At 54.2% G+C, this 22342-nt stretch overlaps 1 protein-coding gene across 1 annotated transcript; it reads left to right on the forward strand.

Annotated features, from left to right (window-relative positions):
- The first annotated feature begins 11625 nt into the window (after positions 1–11625).
- Positions 11626–22015, forward strand: REN (renin). Its single transcript, XM_028120044.2, has 9 exons — positions 11626–11723; positions 14807–14957; positions 15519–15642; positions 16245–16363; positions 17357–17553; positions 19780–19899; positions 20285–20429; positions 20697–20795; positions 21854–22015. Exons 1-9 carry the CDS (start codon positions 11626–11628, stop codon positions 22013–22015), a joined length of 1215 nt encoding a protein of 404 aa, XP_027975845.1.
- Positions 22016–22342: the final 327 nt, after the last annotated feature.

A 22342-nucleotide genomic window follows, 5' to 3' on the forward strand; every position in this document is an offset into this window, starting at 1 on the left:
GGGACGCGGCGTGCTGGCTGGAAATCTGTACATGGAAAACTCAGATTTCCTCTCCCCAGCCCACACAGCCAGGCTATGCCCTGGGAAGAGGCTAGAGCTTCGTCTCTTGAGGACACAGTAGAGACATCAGTCATGCGGACACAGGCACCATGAGGTTGGAGCTGAAGAGAGTGCCTAAAAAGAGAGGGACGGTCTGAAAGTCTGTCTAAGTCTGTCTGTGCAGCCCCATCCCAAATCTCTGTTCCCAGATGTAGGTAGTAAAGTGTCACCTCCTCAGGGAGAAGTCCCCAGAGAGAAGACCTCAGATACATTGGAGGTGCCTGGCTTCATCCATCTGGGCTGCTATAACAAAATACCCTAGACTGGGTGGCTTATAAACAAGAGAAATTTGGGGCGCCTGGGTGGCTCAGTTGGTTAAGCATCTGCCTTCAGCTCAGGTCATGATCCTGGGGTCATGGGATGGCCCCGTATCAGGCTCTCTGCTCATTGGGGAGTCTGCTTCTCCCTCTGACCCTCCCCTCCTGGCTTGTGCTCTCTCTCTCAAATAAATAAATAAAATCTTCAAAAACAATAACAACAACAGAAATGTATTTTTCACAGTTCTGGAGGCTGGAAGTCCAAGATCAAGGGGCCCCAGATTCACTGCTTGGTGAGTGCCCCACTTGCTGGCTCACGATGGCTATCTTTTTGCTGTGTCCGAACATGGCAGGAAGGAGGAGGGACCTCTCTGAAGTCTCTTGTCTTAGGGGACTAATCCCACTCCTGAGGGCTCTACCCTCATGACCTAATCACCTCCCAAACGCCCCACCTCCAAATACCACCACTTTGAGGGTTAGGATTTCAACATATCCGTCTATGGTAGTGCTCCAGGGAAAAGCCAGCTCAGGACCCCCATCTAAAGTGGGGTGCATCACATAAGCCCGCTGTGCACACTGAACTTCTAGGCTATTCTACCGGTCTCTCTCTTAATCATGCACTGAGAGACAAGGAGTCCTGGGGATTTGATGGAGACCAAACCAGACAAACACAAAGAAAACAGAGACATGCTTTTTTTTTTTTTAAGATTTTATTTATTTATCCAAGAGAGAGATCACAAGCAGAGGGGGGAGAAGGAGAGGGAGAAGCAGGCTCCCTGCCGAGCAGGGAGCCCGATGCGGGGCTCGATTCCAGGACCCTGGGATCATGACCTGAGCCGAAGGCAGCCGCTTCACCAACTGAGCCACTCAGGCGCCCCCAGAGACACCCTTTAAAAAAAAACAAAACACAAAACTAGTCTGTAATTAATATCCTCAGGGGGCATAAGAGAGAATTCTGAATCCATAAAACAAATAGTGGATGCAATAAACAAAGAAATAATCAAGAATTAGCAAAGGCCCTTGGAAGTAAAAAATATAGGAGAAAAAATGTGTAGAGAAATTGAAGAGTTGGAACCTAAAGTTAAGGAAATCTCCTAGAAGGTAGAACAAAAAGAATTCAGGATCGGGGTGCCTGGCTGGCTCAGTCAGTAGAGTGTGCGACTCTTGTAAATTTGAGCCCCACGTTGGGTGTAGAGATGACTTAAAAATAAAAATTTTTTTAAAGAGAGAACTCAGGAGATAAAATATACAATACTTAGAAAACAAACAGAACTTGCAATATCCTACTAACGTGAGTTCCAGAAGAGAGAAGAGAACACAGGAGGGAAGAAATGATCAAGGAATCAAATGCAGGACAGTTTTCCAGAGTGGAAGGACACGAATTTCCAGATTGAGGGCATCCACTGAATGCTCAGCACAGGAATGGAAAAGACCCGCACCAGGAACAAGGGAAAGGTGGCCAACGCCCCCAGAGATAAAACCACAGGAGCGACGAGACTTAAGAGTGGCACCAGACTTGTGAAAATCTGAAAAACAACTTCCAATTTCAGAGGGAAAATAAATTTCAACCTAGAATTCTATTCACACCCAAACTATAAAGAGTAAGCGCGAAACGGAAACATTTGTAGACATGCCAGGCCTGGAAGCGTTGACTTGTTAGGCACGCTTTCTCGGCAAAGCTCTGGGAGCACATGCTCAGCTTCAACAGCAGTGCAGCCTGAGGACAAGGAGCCCCCAGAGCCTGGATACAATGGGGAGTCGCAAAGAGGGCCCCAGGCCACAGTGTGCCCCCAGGGGGCGCCTCGGTGGCTCAGGCGGTAATTGTCCGACTGTAGGTTTCAGCTCAGATCCTGATCTGAGAGTCCGGACGTTAAGCCCTGTGTGGGGCTTTCCGTTCAATGCGGAGTCTGCTTAAGATTTTTTCTCTCCCTGTGCCCCTCCTCCCTCTCCTCTGCCTCTCAAAAAAAAAAAAAAAAAAAAAAAGGATAGTGTGCAGCTAGCCTGGGAACAGGAGACTTCCAGGAGAAAATCCCACTGAACGGTACGTGAACATGGCACCAGGCAGAGAAGGGGGTTTGGACAATCCGGACAGAATTCACAGGCTCATAGGAAAACAAGGAGTGGAGAGAAGACGAAGGGGTTTTCAGTGATGAACTTAATGAAAAGCAAAAAAAAATTACATATGGAAGAAATTACATTATACACTGTGAACAATAATTGAATTACAATAATGTAAATACTGACTTCTGATTTTGCCAGAATCGGAGGGGTGGAGTATGAGAGAGAGAAATCTTCATCTGCCATGAAAGGAGATCAATAAATAATGTATGAGATTGAAAAATTAAGAAATGGAAGGATAAGCATAACCTTGGGAAGTATAAATGATGAACAATAGCAAATGGCCCAGAGAGTCCAAAGGTGTTGCCCTGGGGCGCCTGGGTGTCTCAGCCGGTTAAGTGTCTGCCTTTGGCTTGGGTCATGATCGAGGTCCCGGGATCGAGCCTTGCGTTGGCCTCCCTGCTCAGCAGGGAGTCTGCTTCTCCTTCTACCTCTCCCCCCCCGACCCCTGCTCTCTCTCTCTTTCTCAAATAAATAAATAAAATCTTTTTAAAAAAATTTTTAAAAGGTGTTGCCTCTGTGCAGCAGGACTGGGGGCTGGGAGCTGGGGGGTGGGCAGCAAGGGGGCAGTAAGGGGGCTGGGGGCTGGGGCAGGACTAGTGACTGCTAGGTTTCATTATCAGCCTTTTAGTTCTATTGGTTTTTTTTTAAACTAAGAGTACTTATTTTTCTTTTCTTTTTTTTTTTTTGAAAGATTTTATTTATTTATTTGACAGAGAGAAACACAGCCAGAGAGGGAATACAAGCAGTGGGGGTGGGAGAGGGTTCAGAAGCAGGCATCCCGCCGAGCAGGGAGCCCGATGCGGGGCTCGATCCCAGGACCTGGAATCATGACCTGAGCCGAAGGCAGACGCTTAACGACTGAGCCACCCAGGCACCCCTAGAGTACTTATTTTTCTGATAAAAAGTAAGAGATGGCTGGCTCAGTTGGTAGAGCATGTGACTCTTGATCTTGAGGTTGTGAATTCAAGCCCCACGTTGGGTGTAGAGCTTACTTAAAAAAAAAAAAAAATAGATGGAAGAAAGGAAAAACAGGAGGGAAGGAGAGAGAAAGGAAGAGGTGCATTTTCTAGGAAGTGTGTTCTTGGGATATCTTTCCCTAACAGCCCTGCCCCACACCAGCTATCCTCCTGCTGGTGATACATCAGGGCACAAACACCGTCCGTCAGACGCATGGCCTGCATCACCACCACCGTCCCCACCCCCTCCCTCCACTGAGCCGCTTCCCTGGCACGCCCTCCTCTGGCAAAGGGATCTTCCAGTTTAGGCTTCTTTACAGACCTCCGTTGCCATTTGGGGAAAAGCGGTTTCTCATGTGTCTCGCTTTTGTGCCTCAGGGTTTGGTGTCTGGTCCCACGACCCTGGGAGCATCTCATCTCAGGATCTCCCTTGCCAGTCCTCTCTTCCCCTCAGGCCCCCAAAGCTCCCAAGACCTGTGTGACCTGCCTTCCATTTTCCTGGGTCATCACCTGAGCAGGCCTCAGGTTGGGATCACCCCAACCCCGTGGCTGAGTTCCTGTTCCTCCAAGGTCCCCAGAACAAACAGAGAAGGATAGTTGATTCTCTCCACCCCTGCCCCGCAGATCCGAGGCTCTGGTCTGAGCCCGGGTGCCTCCCCCAGAGCTCCCCGAGTAATTACTCCTGGAGGACCTGCCCACACATGGCAGCCTGGGCTGGTTATTAAACTCCATTCTGGGTCTTTCTTTCCCTCTCAAGGCCCCAGCTGCTCATAGCTGCTGAGCTCAGTGCCCCCATCTGATTGAAAAATTCCTCCGAGCAGCCAGCTGGGGCCCTCCAGTATTGGGGAGTCCAGTGCGATGCGTGCAGGAGGTCAGGTGGAAGAAAGACATGGCCGTTTTTAAATCTTTTCTCCAGCTTCCCTGTTCGCTCTTTATGGACAGAAGCAGGACCGGTCTGAAGATGTTTATCTCCCCAGCTCGAAGGCTCAGTAAGGTCAATTTCCACTTCTTTACCCGCTTCCCCGGGGCAGTGGTCATGGCAAGAGTTTCCCACTAAACTAACGATGGCCAGGGATAAATCCATGCCCGGCTCCAAGCAGCATAAATCAGGCTCTTGGAGCGGCCAGTCTTTCTCCCTCCATCCTCAGCCTCCGGCTCAGCACTCCCAGCCTTGGTCACAACACCCGAATCTCCTTGGGATCCATATCATGGAGCAAAGTGGGGTTTGGGGCCATTTTTAGAGAAACCCTGGGCACCCCTTGTCTCCTGAGAGAGACCTGGCCTCTGGAAGCCCCGACCCCACAGCGCACACACGGCCGTGGGATCTGACCGGAGGGCCAGGCTCGGGCTGGATTTATGCTTCCCCTGACGGGTTCTCACGTCTGGGCTCTGCCCCACTGGGAAAGGGCAGGTGCAAAATAACCCTTCCCTCGGCCTCCACCAGCTCCATGACCCCCGACCTCGAGGTGACGCAGCCTGGGGCCTAGATGTGGGATCCTGGGGAGCCTCTGTGAGAAAAAGTGGACCCTGGGCTGACGGGGCCTTGGGAGGTAGCCCAATAAGGGTCCTGACCACTCTCCCTCCCATCCCACAGCCCACAGCCCTGCAGAGCCACAGGGCAGAGAGGAGAGATGCCCGTGGTAAAGCCATCTTCCTCTGGATTATCCCCAAGACAATGGTAGAGTCACAGGTCTGGTCACACGGAATCCCAAATCCCAGATCAGGGGTCCTAGAGCCTAGATCCCAGGGTCAGAGCATACCTCCCAGCAGGGCACTCGCTCTCGTTGAGCAGTGCCAACTGCTAGACGGTTCTGCCTTGGAAGCCAACTAAACCCGGGTTCTTTCTCCCTGCCACTCCTCCCCCCAGGGCCTCAGTTCTGCACTGTGGGGCTGAATAGGTCTGGCTCTGCTTCCCTGAGATGATCCTTCCAGGGCTTTCTCTCCTGGCTTAGCCGCCGCGCCTGGAGAACCCTCCAGGAAACCTCAGGATCCTTGCTCATTCCCACTCCAGGCCACGAAACGTCCTGATTGGATCTGGCACCTGGTCCCTGGAGTCAGGCTCCCTGGCCTAGGAGTTCAGAAGGGGGACTGAGGGGAGCCGGGAAAAGGGCAAGGAACAGCCGTCTCTGTCCCAGCCTCTGAGCCTCAGTGACCCCGGGAAACCAGAAACAGTTACTTCTGGGCCCTGCCGCCCTCTTGGGAGCTGAGGCCTCACCTGGCCTGTCCGCCCACCTCCTGGGAGGCCTCTCCTCCATCTCAGAGCTGCCCTCCAGTGGGTTATCCCCACTTCTTATCCACACCTGTGTCCCACTGCTGGTCGCATTTGGTTGGAGAGTGCCTAGGGCCATAGGGCACCCAGGCCTGTGAGCTGGAACCCCAGCCCTGCCTTTGCCACAGAAGAGTCCTGTCAACCTAAAATGTACTTGAGGACCCTGCTGCCCCAAGCTGTCACCGCCGCCGCCGCCAGATGTCTAAGCTGCAGCTGGGCTTCAAAGAGTTCCCCCACCCCGAAATCACCATGGGGTGGCAGCACTCCCTACCATGTGGCCACAGCTCAGCACCCCCTCTTTTGAATCCCATGGCTCTGCCAGGCATGTCTGACACCCACAGCCACATAGAGGGGCCAGGAGTGACGGGCCGAGCGCTCAGCTCACCCCTCCCTGAGCTCTCTGAAGCTCCGGCTTCCTCATCTGAACAGTGGGTACCAGAGCACCCCCTTCCTCGGGCTGCCGAGAGAATAGAAAATAGTTCATGGCGCAGGGCAGGTGCTCCATAAAGAGGACTGGGGTCACTCGCATTCAGGGGTAGCCTCAGGGCTGACTCCATCTGGCCATTTGCTCTCCGCCCCCCCCCCACCCTCATGCTCCTTCTGCTCTGGGGCTTGGGGAGGGGCCAGGGAGGGAGGGGTCAGTCGCCTGCACTGGCCAGGATAGGTCACAGGCTTGTCAGGGTCTCGGGCGGGAAGGGAGACCATCTCACTCTTCAGTCCCCCTCCTGAAATTCCCGACTGATCCTCCATCAGCAGAGCACCTCAGGGTGGGGAGAAGTGAGATTCTGGGGCAGGACCCCCGACCCCTTGGCGGCTGGCCCCCCGTGGAACACAGGATATGGCGCAGGGGAGATGCGGGGCCCCACTCTGCACCGGTTACGAGTTAGGACCCATCACATAGCCCCCTAGGTCTTGGTTTCCTCCTGTGTTAGAGGAATACGGGTCCATTCGCCTCCCAGGGCTGACGTGGACATTGGGAGGAGACACTTCTCCCTCCAGGCCCTTGCTTTTTGCGTCGGACCTTCCCCTCCCCCGCTCACTCATTGCTGTCATTTCCGGACGTGCAGGTCCCGCCCCCTCATTTATCAAAGACTTTGGCTTCTGACTTACAGCCTTCCTCCACCGTATGCCCTCTGCGATCCTTCTGGATGACATCACCATCCACGCAGACGGTGACCTGGCCAGCACCTTGGCCTCTCGGCTCCTTGAGTGCCCTCCTGCCAAGGACCTCACCCCCGCATCCTGCTCTGGCTTTGCCACCACTTGTCACTGCTCTACCTTGAAAAAGACTCTCTCAAACATCCCACTCTTGACCAGCTCTTTGTCTGCCAGCTTTAGGCTTCGGCCGTTCCCACCCCCAGCCCTTTGTTCGCCCGCAGTCCCCTGCTCCCTTCCCGTTCATCCATCTGTCCTGTGCGGTCCTTCTTTCCCACATCCCCCTTCTGGGCCACACTCTATCATCCGATACCATTTTTGCCAGGATCCTAAATCCCTTTGTCCCTCCTCTTTGATCACCACACCTGACACCACCCCGGGCCTGGATGAAGCCAGCCACACACTGTCCCCGTGTCCGTGCCCCAGCAGCCAAGCACTGTGGTGGGAGCAGGGAGGCAGAGAAGAGGGCAGACTCGCTTCCTACGAAGGCGTGATCTCCAGCCATTAAATGTCCTCCTGCCTCCCAGAAACCCTCTCAGTTTCCCTAGTCAGCCCCTTCTCACTTTCTATAACTATCTCAAGCCTCCTCCATGTCCCTCATGCCTCCAAACTCCATCCGTCCCCAAGTCTCGGCAGAGGTCCTTGCTCCCTGCTTGTCTGAGAAGGTAGCAGTCACCGCACAGAAAGGCCCTCAGCTTCCAGGACCTGGCAGGTTAATGACTACGGGCACGTGCCCTGCCTGCCCGTCTTCCTTACTCCCACCCGCGCAGGAGCCTTACGGTGGTGATTATCCCTCCTCTCCACCGAGTCCTTTCTAGGCCTTCAAATATATTCAACTCCCTCCCACCATTCGAAAGGAAGGAGGGAGAGGGGCAGGCAGGGGAAAGGAGAGAGAAACCCCCTCACCTGGTCCTCATTCTCCTGCAGCCATTACTTCTTCCTCCTTCATTATCCCCATCTTCTCAAAACGGCGGCCTGTGTGCTATATTACCTTCCTCTCCCTATTTCCCGTCACTCTTCCACCATCCCTGTCTGGATTCCCAGACCTCTGCATCACCAAAACCGCTCCCATTAACAGCCCCCATCGCCACCTGTCTACATTTTTTTTTTTTAAAGATCTTATTTATTTGTCAGAGAGAGAGCACAAGCAGGGGGAGCAGCAGGCAGAGGGAGAAGTAGACTCCCTGCTTAGCAAGGAGCCCGATGTGGGACTCGATCCCAGGAGCCTGGGATCAGGACCTGAGCCGAAGGCAGATGCTTAACCCGCTGAGCCACCCAGGTGTCCCAACCTGTCTACATTTTAACCCATGTCTTGCCTGACCTTGGAGCGGCACCAACCATTGCTCACTATCCCTCCTTTTTTTTTTTTTTTTAAGATTTTATTTATGTATTTGACAGAGAGAGAGAGAGACAGCGAGAGCAGGAACACAAGCAGGGGGAGTGGGAGAGGAAGAAGCAGGCTTCCCACGGAGCAGAGAGCCCGATGCGGGGCTCAATGCAGGGCTCGATGCAGGGCTCGATGCAGGGCTCGATCCCAGGACCCTGGGATCATGATCTGAACCGAAGGCAGACGCCCAACGACTGAGCCATCCAGGCGCCCCTCACTAACCCTCCTTAAGGGCTCTCCTCGGCTCCAAAGACACCTAATGGTTTCCTTCTGCCTCTCTGTCTTCTTTGTGGTCTCCTGTGCAGGCTCTTCTTCCACCGCTGACCCATGAAACCTGGAGTCTGAGGCTTCCTGGCTCTTTGCTTTGCCCCTGGCTAATTTTATTCACATCTGTGACATTAATGAGCAATTGCAAATAACACATAAATCTCTCACCCCTGTCCACACGTGCACCTGCCATTTCACGTCATACCTGGGACAGTTCTTTTTTTTTTTCTCCCCGCCCCCCCTTCCACCTAGGATATTTCAAAGGAACCCCACACTCAACAGGTCCTCAAACTCATAGTCTTCCCAGCTCTCTTTCCCTTCTGGAATCCTGATTCTCTTCCCCTGCACCCTCAGTATCACCAGGCATCCAGAAACCTCCCTCTCCTTCACATCCCATATCCCGTCCATCACCCAATTTTATTTCCTGAATTTTTCTCAAAGCCATCCAATCTTTTTCATCTCTACCATGCCCACCTCCCCTGGTCCAACCTAGTTCTGTGGCGGTGGCTAATTGGCATATGCCACATGATTCTGGACCATTCTAAAGTCCCTGCTAAGCCACACTGTAGCTACCATGTCTTTGCAAAACACATCTGGTTACATCATCATTCCTTTCTTCACCTGTTTACCCCTTGTGCTCGTCAGGTAAACAGAGTACGGAGCTCAAGAACTTTTGTGGTTTGATACTCGAGTCAAATGTGTGGTGAGTTCCGGGACATACCACCTAAGCTTACAGGCTGACTACATCACTTACTTACTGTCAGTGTGACCCTCGGCAATTTCCTTTCTGAATCCTCCCGTATCTGTTTCCTCATCTATAAAATGGAATAATAAGGGAACCACCTCCTGCGGTTTGTTAATGAGAGTTGAATGCATTAGGCACTGAGGATGGCATCTGGCACACAGTAAACATTCAGCAAGCATTCGCTCTTCCCATCCTCTGCCTCCCATCCCTTCTCTTGCCCCACTTCCTCTGCTCTCTGTCTAGCCACACTGGCTTTCTTTTGGCCCTTATTCTCATCGTGCTTCTTCTCACCACAGGGCCTTTGCACATGCTGCCCCCATCGGGACTCCATTTCTTTCCCTCTCCAGCTATTCATTGCCTGCCTACGTGGTCTTCAGATCACAACTCAAGTGTCGTTTCTTTGGAGATGCCTTCCTGGAGCCCCCTAACTTACTGGCCATCATCATTATTTTATATTTATGTTGTGATGATAATCTATCTCTCTTACACATGTGGGATCCACGAGAGTGGAAATGTTATTTATTTTTGTCACCTTTGCAATCCCGGCGTCTAGAAAAGCATCGGACAAATAACAAATGCTTGATGAATATTGTCTAATGAATGAAGAGCACCAAGACCTATAAGAATGCTTAATAAATATTATTTCAATCTGACAAGACAGATCCCTAACTCTGAGGGGTTTAAAAAAGTTTTCCCCTGCCCCCAGATACTTCCCTCAGTGCCAGCCACAGTGCCTGAAAGTTCTCCAATAAGAGTCTACACCAGGAAACACCAGATCCTCCCATCATTTGGTGAGAGTGTTAAAATCTCAGAGGACAGGGGCACCTGGGTGACTCAGTTGGTTAAGCGACTGCCTTTGGCTCAGGTCGTGATCCTGGAGTCCCGGGATCGAGTTCCGCATCAGGCTCCCTGCTTAGCGGGGGGCCTGCTTCTCCCTCTGACCTTCTTCCCTCTCATGCTCTCTCTCTACCATTCTCTCTCTCTCTCAATAAATAAATAAAAAAATCTTTAAAAAAAAATCTCAGAGGACCAAACATATTCATTAGCCAACGTTAGTAACAGAGATTAGCTCCTCTAAGTCTTTTTTTTTTCTTTTAAGTAGGCTCCACGACCAAAGGGGCTTGAACTCACCACCCTGAGATCAAGGGTCAGATGCTCTACCAACTGAGCCGCACCAGCACCCCATCTCCTCTAAGTCTTCACTGCTCCCAGCTGGTGCAGAAAGCAGCACCCTGGAGGCAAAGAACAGAACATTAGAGTGTCTGGCACCCTTGGGCCCATCCAGCCCTGTCTCGTGCTACAGATTTAAGGACTGAGGCCCAGAGAGGGGAAGAGAGGGGCCCAACGTCACATAGCAAGTTCGTGGTAGAGTCAAAACCAGAATGCAGGTCCCCAACAATGAGCCTAGAGCCAGTTCCCCAGTTCACTCATTTGATAAGTGCTAAGCACCTCTTTGGGCAAGAGGCAGACAGACACACGTCTATAGAGGTAACTCTGATAGGGGACAGCTGAGGTCCACGCTCTCCTAGAAGGGATCGCATCACTCAGTGGAAGCCCACAGCAGAAGGCAGTCGGTTCCAAGCTGAATCAGGGCCGGCTGCCTGGAGCAGGTGGTGATATTTGAAATGCACGCGGAAGAATGAGCAGGGAGCAGCCGGGAGAAGACATCGGAGACTGAATAAATAGCACCGATCCTGGGATTTAGGGGCCAGTTGTGTGTACGGAGAGCTGGCCCAGACTGTGGACTACAAGGAAAAGGGAAGGCGGCAGAGACAGGGCCTGGAAGGGACTCAGGGCCAAGCTGGAAGGGAAGGAGGAGTTGGGAGACCAGACCCAGGGGCCCCAGGTCTGGCTCTCCCACAGAAGAGTCACCCAAGTTCCAGAAGGAAACTGAGACGCAGCATGGGAGAGGTCAGTCGGGGACACAGCCAGGGTTAAGGCAGAGGATGGAGCTTGAAGGCTATGGAGTGGGGAGTCTGGCTGGGAGGTGGGAAACCTAGGTTTTTCGCCTGTCTGGGCCCTGACCATGTTCCTGAACATGGCCGTTTCTCATCAGCCTCTGCCTAGTCGGGGGTCACAGGGCCAGGCCGAGATGGGGTCGCTTGTGTCATGGGGCACAGTATTGCTTTCCCACAGCCCTTCTTCCCCTGGTTCCTCGGCTCTACGTCGAACCCTGGTCACCCTTCACCCACCTAGCCCCATCCCCTGGGGGGATTTATTACTGGCTGCCCTCCATCTGCCCCAGGATCATAAATCCAGGCAGAGCAAAATCACGACCATCCCAAGTGTGGAGCGTATAAAAGGAGAAGGGCTCTGGGAGCCACAAGGCTTCAGGGGATCCCAGAGAGAGCGGAGCACCCAGGCCAAGCATGGACGGAAGGAGCAGAACGCCTCGCTGGGGACTCCTGCTGGTGCTCTGGGGCACCTTCGCCTGCGGTCTCCCTGCAGATACTGGCGCCTTTGGACGGTAACTCAGGCTGCGAGGCTGGCGGGGGGCATGGGGGTTCCCACCTTCCTGACACCCCTGGCTTCCAGATAGGGGGTGTCATATAGTCCTCACGACCAGCTGGGCAGGGAGGTGCATCCCATTCAGAGAGGTGACTCGCCAGTGTCCTACGGCCAACAGCGGCACACGACCCAGGCCGAAAAGCCATGTCATTTGATCTCTGCCCAAAGCTTTTGCTCCTGCACAGATCACCAGGCGAGGCATTGTGGGGATGATTAAGACCTACCCCTTGTTCTCAAGGAGCTCACAGCCTAATTATTAAGGAGGGGGTGCTATGGGGAGGCCTACCAAGGAAGAACAATATATATAGTGGTTGAATACAAGTCTTCTAGAGTTACATTGTCTTGGTTTAAATCCTGCCCCAGCAAAAAATAAAATAAAATAAAATAAATAAATCCTGCCCCTGCAGCAGACCTGACTAGCTCTGAAAGCTCGGGCAAGTTACTTAACCTCTAGAGGGCTCGGTTTACCGTTTTTAAAACACAGATAATAACAGCACCTACTTCACAGATCTGCTTTGAAGATTTAATGAGATAACGTATGTAAAGCTCTCAGCGTGATACCAACATGCAGGAAAAGCCAGCTGGTGTTAGTCCTATAGGCTGCATCGTCACCGGTGTTAAAAGAAAGGCTTAAGGCAGCCCAGAGGAGGGAGGAGGAAGACCGAACTAGCAGCCCCATCCAGGGCCAGGCCCTGTGGGAACTGGGCTCATTAAGTTCACCAGGTTCATTAATGCTGCAGAGGCGGGAGAAGGATGAGGATGAGGATGAGGACCTCGAGGAGAAAGGGTTTCAGGTGGGGAGGGCAGGGGAACCGGAAGACCTCAAGGTAAAAAGGCAGGGTGGGGTGTTTTGTTTTTTTAAAGAGCTCACTTTTAAGGAATCTCTACACCCCACGTGGGGCTTGAACTCACAACTCTGAGATCAAGAGTCACATGTTCTAAAGACTAAGCCAGCCAGGCACCCGGAGGAGGATAGGTTTCAACAATGGCTATTATAGTTGCTAAGCCTGTAAAATGCCTAGGATTTCACAGGATCTTTCCACGTATCTCAGATCCTCTGCCCAACAACCCAGCAGTCCCATTTTACAGGTGAGGACCCCTGACGCTCAGGGAGGTCACTTGTGAGAGGCTCCCAGAGGGTAACTGCTAGGGTAGGGGTGTGGGGTGAGAGTGTGCCCGGGCGCAGCACACCGCCCCCCCCCCCCCAGGGTAAAGGCAGAGCAAGGTAAAAACATTCTCCCTTGTTCTCTTTAAAAACAAAAGAAGAAGGAGTTGGGCCAGGAGTGGAGAAAGAGGCTTTTGAAACGCAAAATGTTGCCACCTACTATGTGCACAGCGCCATGCAAGGCACTTTGGGAGATCTGAACACAGGACCCCATTCTCAAGGTGCTTTCCTAGCCTCTTGCACACACACTTTCCATTTATTGAGCAGTGGGCAGCTTGTTTGATCTGCACATTGATTTCATAGAGGAGTTCATGGGGGCGCACAAAAGGCCCAGAGAGGTTAGGTAAGTTGATCCGAATCACACAGTAATAAGGGATTTAAGCCTGTGCCCACACCTGCCGCGTCCTCAGCACCAGACAGCACTGCCTCCATGAATGGGGTTGTGCGTACTGTGCCTGCGGTGAGCGCCCCGGGGGGGGGAAAGGAAGCAGGGGCCCAAGCAGAGGTGGGGTGTGGGGGGAAGGGACTTGTGAAAGGGAGCGGTAAAAGCAAAGGTCCAGAGCAGAGGCTGTTCGGAGTAAGTGGTAGAGAATGCACCCTCTTTGGGATCAGGCCTTCTCTGCCCCTCCATTTTCCTGTCTGTAAAATGGGAATAATCACCCACCCCATGGGATGGCTGAGAATAAGATCATAATTGTGAAACTACTCTGTGAGCAGTAAACGGTGACATGACTGTAACAAGTCATGTCCATTAAGATAGGACCGTGGCTAGCAGGAAAGCTGCATTGGGGTCCGTGGGCATGATGGGGTCCGGGAGCGCCGGGCGTGAGTGGGAAAGGACACTGTAAGTAGGCGAGCAGCTAGAAAGGAAGATAGTTTCCCCATAAATTGGGCTGCAATCCCGGTCCCCCCTGGCCAACAGCTAGGGACACCCCCCCCACCAAGGCTTCCTTGGAGAGCCTTCACATGGGAGCCCTGGGGACGCTCTCTGGGGAACATGACTAGACACACTGCTTCGAATCCAAGCTCCATCCTTTCTGAGTCACCACATCCCTGCGAACCTCTGCTTCCTCATCATAGAGGGGGGGACGATGGCCTCATGAGGGCTACGTGGGGGCGAGTGTGGTGTTTGGTGCTCCCCAGGGGGCAGCTCGGTCTGCTTTACCCCCCACCCCCAGTGTCTTTAATTCTGTCTCCCAAAGGCGAGAGGCAGGTGTCAGGGAAAGAAGCTGAAGGACTGGGACTCAGGCTCAAGAAGGCACATCTTTCCAAGGGCAGGGGGCACAGGCCCTCTGGGGATGCTGGCTGCTCTCCCCACCCCACCCCCTGCTCCCGCCGGCAGCCCAGGCCTGGCATCCGGAGCCCCTGCAGGCTGCTGTGGGTGCCTGCTGCCACCTACAGGCCTCCTGCGGCACTGCCTCCCCCGGCCCAGCCTTGAAGGGAGCGCGCCCGTCGTCCTCCTAGAGGGAATGTCATTTGCCGGGTGTCCTCCTCTTCCTCCTCGGGCTCCTCGCCTGCTGGAGCTCCCTGAAGGCAGCGATGACCTTTAGCTTTCTATCTCCAGCATCCAGGGCAGTGCGGGCGGAGAGTAAGTGTTCAGCATGTAAGTATGGCATGAAAGAAGGAACGCACAAACGGCTTTGGAGTGATAGGGATCAAAATCAGACAGAAGGAAGTGCATTGAGGATTATTATTTAATTCCAGTGCAGTTGGCTCGAGGAGGCTTGCAAATCCTCCTTGAGAGGCCTTAGAGCCCAAGAGCGATGCTTCGGTGCCTGGGCGAGGTTAGGGAGGGTTGTCCTAGAAGCTTCGGGGACCCCACCATTATGGGGGAGTGCAGAGCTCTTCTGGTTTTTCCCTCCTTCACCCTGGACCAGGATCTTCCTGAAGAAAATGCCCTCCATCCGGGAAAGCCTGAAGGAGCGAGGCGTGGATGTGGCCAGGCTTGGTGCTGAGTGGAGCCAGTTCGCCAAGAGATTCTCCTTTGGCAACAGCACCTCCCCCGTGGTCCTCACCAACTACCTGGATGTGAGTGCCTGGCTGGGGCCTTGCTCCTCCGTCTCCTTTCTCTCTTGGGCCCAAGGCTTTCTGTGCTCTTTCCACGCTGTCTCTGACAGCGTTGCTGAGACACACTAGGCAACCTATAAAATTCCCATTTCAGAGCTGGGAAGGCGGAAGCACAGAGGGCAAAAAGGAGCCCAGAGGCAGAGTTAGGTTGGGAACGCAGGAATCCAGGCTCTGGGCCTCGAGCTGAGGTGTCCCCGGTGGGCAGGACGGGTACGTGACCTCGGGGGCAGGTTTCTGTGACTGGGCGACGCACAGCTTGACTGCTGATCACGTCAGTAGACCCTCTAGAGGTAGGGCACCTCCCTGTTTCATTTTCAGTATTTTTATTTTGCCCTCTTGTCTCACTTCCTGGGAAGTCCTAGGATGGTGCTCAGCCTTCCACCCAGGCCCTGCCAGAACATGGAAACCCAGAGAGGCTGTGTGATCTACCCCCATCTCACCCCAAGTGCCAGAGGGGGTATCAGGCAAAACCCCAGGGCTCCTAAGCCCCTTCAGCTGCCTCTTTCCTCCCCCCGCCCACAGACCCAGTACTATGGCGAGATTGGCATAGGCACCCCACCCCAGACCTTCAAAGTCATCTTTGACACGGGTTCGGCCAACCTCTGGGTGCCCTCCACCAAGTGCAGCCCGCTCTACACGGCCTGTGGTAAGCCCCCCGTCTCTGCACGGCCTGTGGTTCCTCTCCCCCAGCCCCCTCCATGCCTGGCCAGTCCTGCCTCACGCCCTCTGCTGCCATCAGAGCTATCTCCTCTCTGCCCCTGTTCTCACTGTCCCAGAAGGAGAGATGAAAATGTCCTCCATTTTCCTGATATGACCACCAAGGGAAAATGGCAAGCAGGAAGAGTCCCCAGCCCACCCACAAGGCCATTTCTCCCCTTTCCTGTGATTGGGAGAGGACTGAATTCTCAGACCCACCCAGACACTTAGGGTCTCCTACCCCTTTCCTTAGTCAACAACCTTTTAGTGAGTGCTTACTGGGACCAGAATCTTTTCTTCATCCCTGTATTAGAAATTACTTTGAAATGCTTCATTTGAGACAAAATTCTCACAGATAATGGACACCTGACAGGGGCCCAAGAAACCCAGTCCTTGATTGATGAAACACATTTTCGAGCCTCCAGCCTCAGGGCCACCCCACCCCTGCACCTAAGCCCTCAACCACCAGGACCATACGCCCAAGGCACCTGCCTCCAAGCCCCCCTGTCCAGGCCTCTCTTGGACAGACCTGAGCCTATGTCCCTCTGCCAGAGATTCACAGCCTCTATGACTCCTCGGAATCCTCCAGCTACATGGAGAACGGGACAGCATTCACCATCCACTATGGAACTGGGAAGGTCAAAGGCTTCCTGAGCCAGGACATGGTGACTGTAAGTGGGAGTGCCCCAGGTCATCTGACCCCTGCCCTTCCTGTCCCCAAACATCTCCTGCCACCTGAGGGCCCATACTTGAGGAGGGTACAGTTCAGCTCACCTTGGAGCCTGGGGAGGGGAAGAACCCTGCCCCGCCGCCTGCCAGAGGCTGGTGAGGCAAAGCTGCAGTGCCTGGGACACAGCAAACCTGAGCTCCTGGATCCACGCTGGGTGATTTAGGGAGCCTTTTACATCGAGCTCACGGGAGAGCTCGTCCTGAGCCCTGCAGCCTGGAGTCGGCTAACCTGCCTGAGGCCACCCAGCTCTGACTGGGCTTTTCTTAACCAGACCCCAGACTGAAATCGGGGTCCGAGGCAGGGTCAGCGGTACTGGTGACATTAGGGTCAGAGTTAGTTTTAGGGTCAGGCATAGGTTTTAAGGTCACAGCTGAGGTTAAAGTTTGGGATTAAGGTCAGGGCTTGGTTTTTTTTTTTGTTTTTTTTTTTTTCATTTGGTTTGCACCTGACCCTCTCATTCTGGGGTTTCTCCAGCTTCTGCTGTCAGAGTTATGGCAGGGTACACGTGGAACGCGAGAGCAAATCAGTGGGAGTCCTTACCCTCCCCTTGTCTGTGAAACCGGGGGAGAAAGCCTGGCTGGGCTGAAGAAATCCTTACCCACAGTGGGGCTGGGGAACGGAGGCCCAGTCCTGCCTGTGTAGAAGCTGGGCCCCTGGGGAGGCATGTGGGAGCTCCTGGAGCCTTTTCTGTTACTTCCTGGCAGTCTCGCCCCCTCAGCCTCTGCCCCTCCCAGTCCCGGGGCCATCCCGGTTCTCTCTGGACCCCCACAGCCAGCATGAGTATTAGAAGAGAGGATATGTGGTGGTGAGGGGCGGGGATTGATGAAATGGTCTCATCCCAGATCGCTCCACCCTAGGGCATGTGGGCCCTAGACTAGACCCTGGGCAGGAACAGGGCAGTAGCCTTGGTCTCCTCTGGTCCTTCCTCCCACAGGTGGGCGGCATCACAGTGACACAGACGTTTGGAGAGGTCACAGAGCTGCCCCTGATCCCCTTCATGCTGGCCAAGTTTGATGGGGTTCTGGGCATGGGCTTCCCCGCACAGGCTGTTGGCGGGGTCACCCCCGTCTTTGATCATATCCTCTCCCAGGGGGTGCTAAAGGAGGATGTCTTCTCCGTCTACTACAGCAGGTGAGCCTGGGACTCCAGGGGCAGAGGCGGGGCGGGGGAAGAGGCTGAATTGCTGGGAGAGCAGGAGGAGAGTTGGGACTGGAATTTTGATGTGTTTATGATTAGGTGGTATTCAGTCCATATGCAGAGCTCCACTACCCGATATGGAAACCATCACTTACATTTAAATTAATTAAAATTTTTTAAAAATTCAATTCCTGAGTCACACTGGCCACATTTCAAGTGCTCAGCAGCCACATGACTAGTGGCTACATACTGGGTAGTAGAGATATAGAACATTTCCATCATTATAGAAAGTTCTCTTAGCACTAGCTCTAGAACAAGAGGAAAATGCAGGGTGGGGGTAATGGGAAGTAAAGCATTACTGTGAGGGGCCCATGACCCGCTCACACAGAAAGCTGTCTTCATTCATTCATTAATGCCTTCATTTATTTGCTCCCACATTGATTCAACAAATATTGGGTGCTTATGTGCCAAGCACAGTGGGAGGTTCTGGGGTGCAGCCACGAACACGGTGTACAAGACAGAGTCCCTTCACTCAGAGAGCCTACGGTCTGGAAGGAAGACAAGAAACATCACAACATGATGAGCAGCAACAGGGAGCGGGGTGGGGGCTGAGACCCATAGGTGTCTCTCCACTCTGGGCTGAGCTTATGTGGAGCTCAGCCAGCCTGGAGGCAGCCCTTGTCGGCTGCTGAGCAGGCTGTAATCTGCCCCAGGCTGCTGGGTTTGGAAAGACAGTAAGAGCTGGACACGAGGGATCCTAAGGGAAGGAACATAAGCCTAGTGGAGGGGAGGGTCAGGGCCCAGAGAAATCATAAAGGTAAAAAGGACAAAAGAAAATGCAAGGCATTGAGCATAGCCCACCGATGGGCCCCGTGTCCGGGGCAGTCTCTGACAGAGCTGTTTTAGAGGTGGAACATGGCCAGAGGACCAGCAGTTGAGAGGTAGATGAGCGTGTTAGGAGGTGAGGGCAGATGTAGAATGCCCTGAGAGATGCGACAGGGAAGGAAATGTCAGGAAGGGGGTGCAGGTGGAGATGCAGGGAGAAGCAGAGAGAAGGGTGGGTGTTTGGAAATGCTAGGGGAGGCCCGAGCTTGCTTGAAGGTGGAGGAAGAAGTCAATGGAAAGCGAGAGATTGAAACTGTGGAAGACGGGAGAAGATCCTTGAGGGCACAGGAGCCTGGAGGCCACGGGAGGCAGGAGAATCCCACAGGCAGGAAGAAGAGCCTTGTTGAGAAGAGGGCCTGCCTCTTCCTTGACCCTGGGACAAGAAGGAGGGAACCCCAGAGGGATCTTGAAGTTTTGGGAGTGGGGCAGAGGTGGCTGGTGTTTGCACATGTGTCTCTGTACAAGGGCAGTGATGTGCACGTGCCCACATAGCGTGGGCCAAAGCCCCACGCACACGTATGCTGGAGAACCCCATCCCGCACATGCACGGGGGAAACCCACCCCCCAGGGTAGGCCCTGAGCTGGGCGGGGGTGTTGTGCAGCAGGGAGGAGAGGAAGGCAAGGGGGTCAGCTATGGAAGGGGCACCAGGAGCCTGGCTCCGCTCACCCCACCCACCCCTTGCGTGACCTCAGGCAAGTGACTTCACCTAAAAGGTAAAAAGAGGGCATAATGCCCACCCTGCCCAAGAAGAGGCTGGTGAGGCTCCGCGGAAACATAGGCCTCCTCTCTGCTGTGTCTCTTTCTCCGCAGAAATTCCAAGTAAGGAGCTGAGCTCCTGCCCCCACATGGCCCTGACCCTCCTGAACATTGGGTCCAGATTCACATACGCCAGCACCAAGTCCAACTCGCCTCCGCAGGCCCAGGCTCTGCCCGATGCCGAAGCTGTCCGCCCCTCCTTTCAGTTCGCCTCCTGCCCCTTACCCACCCTCACCCCACAGGTCCCCAAGAGCCCCCCGACCCATGCATTGGCTCAACCTGCAGCTCCCCAAACCCAAGTGAGGGTGTGGCCAACACTCATCTTGCCTTCTACTCACTGTCCTGGTGCCGGACCCTTCTCTGGGGGGGGGGGGTGCTCGATCGGGTGCAGCTGAACCGTCCGGTTGGGCTTGGGGAGGCGCGAGAAAGGTGGAGAAGCGGTGTTCCTGCAGCTTCCCAGCCCTGCCACCCTTCCCGCCCTCCTCTGCCCCACGCCGTCCCCTTGCTCAACTTCCCTTGTTGCTGGGGTGCTGGGTCTCCAGGTTATGGGTCTTCAGGAGCTGTGATCTCTCCTCTAGGGATTCCCACTTGCTCGGAGGAGAGCTTGTCTTGGGAGGCAGCGACCCCCAGTATTACCAAGGCAATTTCCACTACGTGAGCGTCAGCCAGACTGGCTCCTGGCAGATCAAAATGAAAGGGTCAGGAATGCTCAACTCTCCCTGCTCTCCAAAAATGCTGCTGCTGGGGGTGGGGGGTGGGAAGGGGCAGCCTTACTATCTTGTCCTCTCTCCTGAGGCACAGCCAACATTTGCTCTCTGAGCTCTCTGTCCAGGGCTGGGGAACATGGAGATATGAAGAGCAGAGGGGAGGGAGTCCACTGAGAGGAGGCAGCGGGTCACCAGGCCACGTGCTGGGGGAGGGGACAGCACCTCTCCTCCTCCAGCGCACGCCTTCCCATCCTCCAGTGCATCCTGGGACCACCAGCATGGCCTCCTGTCACCGGCCTCACTCAGGGAAGCTATGCAGCCTGGTGGTGTCCCATCAGCCTGCTGTCTGTCTGACGCTCCGACTGGCCTCCCCCAGGGTGTCTGTGAGGTCGGCCACCGTGGTCTGTGAAGAGGGCTGCATGGTAGTGGTCGATACCGGTGCATCGTACATCTCGGGTCCCACCAGCTCCCTGAGGCTGCTCATGGACACCCTGGGGGCCAAGGAGCTGAGCACAAATGAAGTAAGAAGCTGGGGTAGCAGGGGCACCAGAAGCGGGGGAGCACCACCTTGTCTGGGCCCCAGAATTACCCCAGAAGCTGTAGGTCCCAAATGGGGCCATTCTGGGCCTTCTCCTCTCTGCTCACTCTTCCCATGTGTGGCTTATCCCCCAGAGGGGGTAGGCCGTGTGCCCAGCCCCCTCCAGTAGAGGGCTCCAGCCGCAGGCACGGGGCTGTGTCTGCTGGGGGACTTCCTGCACTCAACGGGGCTCCCTCTGCCTTCCCCTCAGTATGTCGTGAACTGTAACCAGGTGCCTACGCTCCCCGACATCTCCTTCCGCCTTGGAGGCAGAGCTTACACACTTACCAGCGCAGACTACGTGTTACAGGTGAGGCTCCAAGCTGCCCCTCAATAACAGGGAGGACAGGCGGGCAGGGGCCCTCTAAAAGGGACCAGGCCTTATGCCACATCAGTGGTTCTCAAACTTAGCTACATGTTAGAGTCACCTGGAAGCTTTAAAATTCCCAGTCACGGGCGCCTGGGTGGCTCAGATGGTTAAGCGTCTGCCTTAGGCTCAGGTCATGATCCCAGGGTCCTGGAATCGAGTCCCGCACCAGGCTCCCTGCTCCTTGGGAGCCTGCTTCTCCCTCTGCCTCTCTCTCTCTCTCTGTCTCTCATGAATAAATAAATAAAATCTTTAAATAAAATAAAAAATAATCCCAGTAACAAGGGGCACCTGGGTGGTGCAGTTGGTTAAGCGTCTGACTCTTGGTTTCGGCTTGGGGTCATGATCTCAGGGTCATATCTTGGGGTTGTGAGATTGAGCCCTGTATCAGGCTCCACGCTGAGCACAGTCTGCTTGCGATTCTCCTTCCCTCTCCCTGTGCCCATCTTGTGCACGCGCGCGCGCGCTCTCTCTCTCTCTCATAAATAAATAAATAAATAAATAAGTCCTTAAAAATCCCAGTAACAAGCCACATCCCATACCTATTAAATCAGAACCTCTGGGGGTGGAGCCTGGGCATCAGTGTTTTTTTCACAACTCCCCAGGGGATTCCAACGTGCAGCCAAGTTTGGGAATCACTGTGCTCATCCCCTTGTCTCCATCTTCTTGGCGACTGCCCCCAGTAATGCTATGCTCCTCTACTCTTATCCCCCTTTTATACTCAATAGACTTAGGGCAGCTAAATAACTTGCCTAGGGTCAGAAGTTCTGCCAGACTGTAAGCTCTTGAAGGTAGCACTGTGCCTGATGTATTATTTGCCCAGTGTCTAGCTCAGTACCCGCATCCAGGAGGATGCATGATGGGTTGAAAGGGCAAGAGAGGCCAGAGTAGATGTGGGAGGAAGGGAGGATATTGCTGAGGATAGCTGCTGGGGTCGGGCAAGGGGAAAGGAGAAAAGTAATGTGGCGGGCAGTGGGGGAAACCCTCTTGCTTCCTGCCAGGATCCCTATGGCAATGATGACCTGTGCACGCTGGCCCTCCATGGTCTGGATGTCCCGCCGCCGACCGGGCCTCTCTGGGTCCTGGGGGCCAGCTTCATCCGCAAGTTCTACACGGAGTTTGACCGGCATAACAATCGCATTGGCTTTGCCCTGGCCCGCTGAGGTCCTCTGCTGCCCAGGTGGGCCCTCCCTTTGGCCCTAGCTCGGAGCTAGAGCACCCTCTGGGACACTCCCCTGCCTGTGCCCTCGCACAGGGGCATGGGGTGTGGAGCTCCTCCCGGACTCTCGCCCTGCCTCCAGCACCAGCTCTTCCCTGCTTTGAGAACAAACAGAATAAAGACTTCATGTTCACAACCCTGTTGCCCCTGGGTTCACTGGGGTCTGAGACAAGAGGCAGCCGTGGATCCTGTGCAGACAGGAATGGGACACAATGACAAACTACTCACCTGCACACACAGGTTCCTGCGTGCAGGGATGATGCCGTTCAGC

Source organism: Eumetopias jubatus, unplaced genomic scaffold (genome assembly GCF_037043125.1).
Source record: "Eumetopias jubatus isolate StellerSeaLion01/CBP00866 unplaced genomic scaffold, mEumJub1_p1.0 scaffold_12, whole genome shotgun sequence".
Lineage (NCBI taxonomy): Eukaryota > Metazoa > Chordata > Mammalia > Carnivora > Otariidae > Eumetopias > Eumetopias jubatus.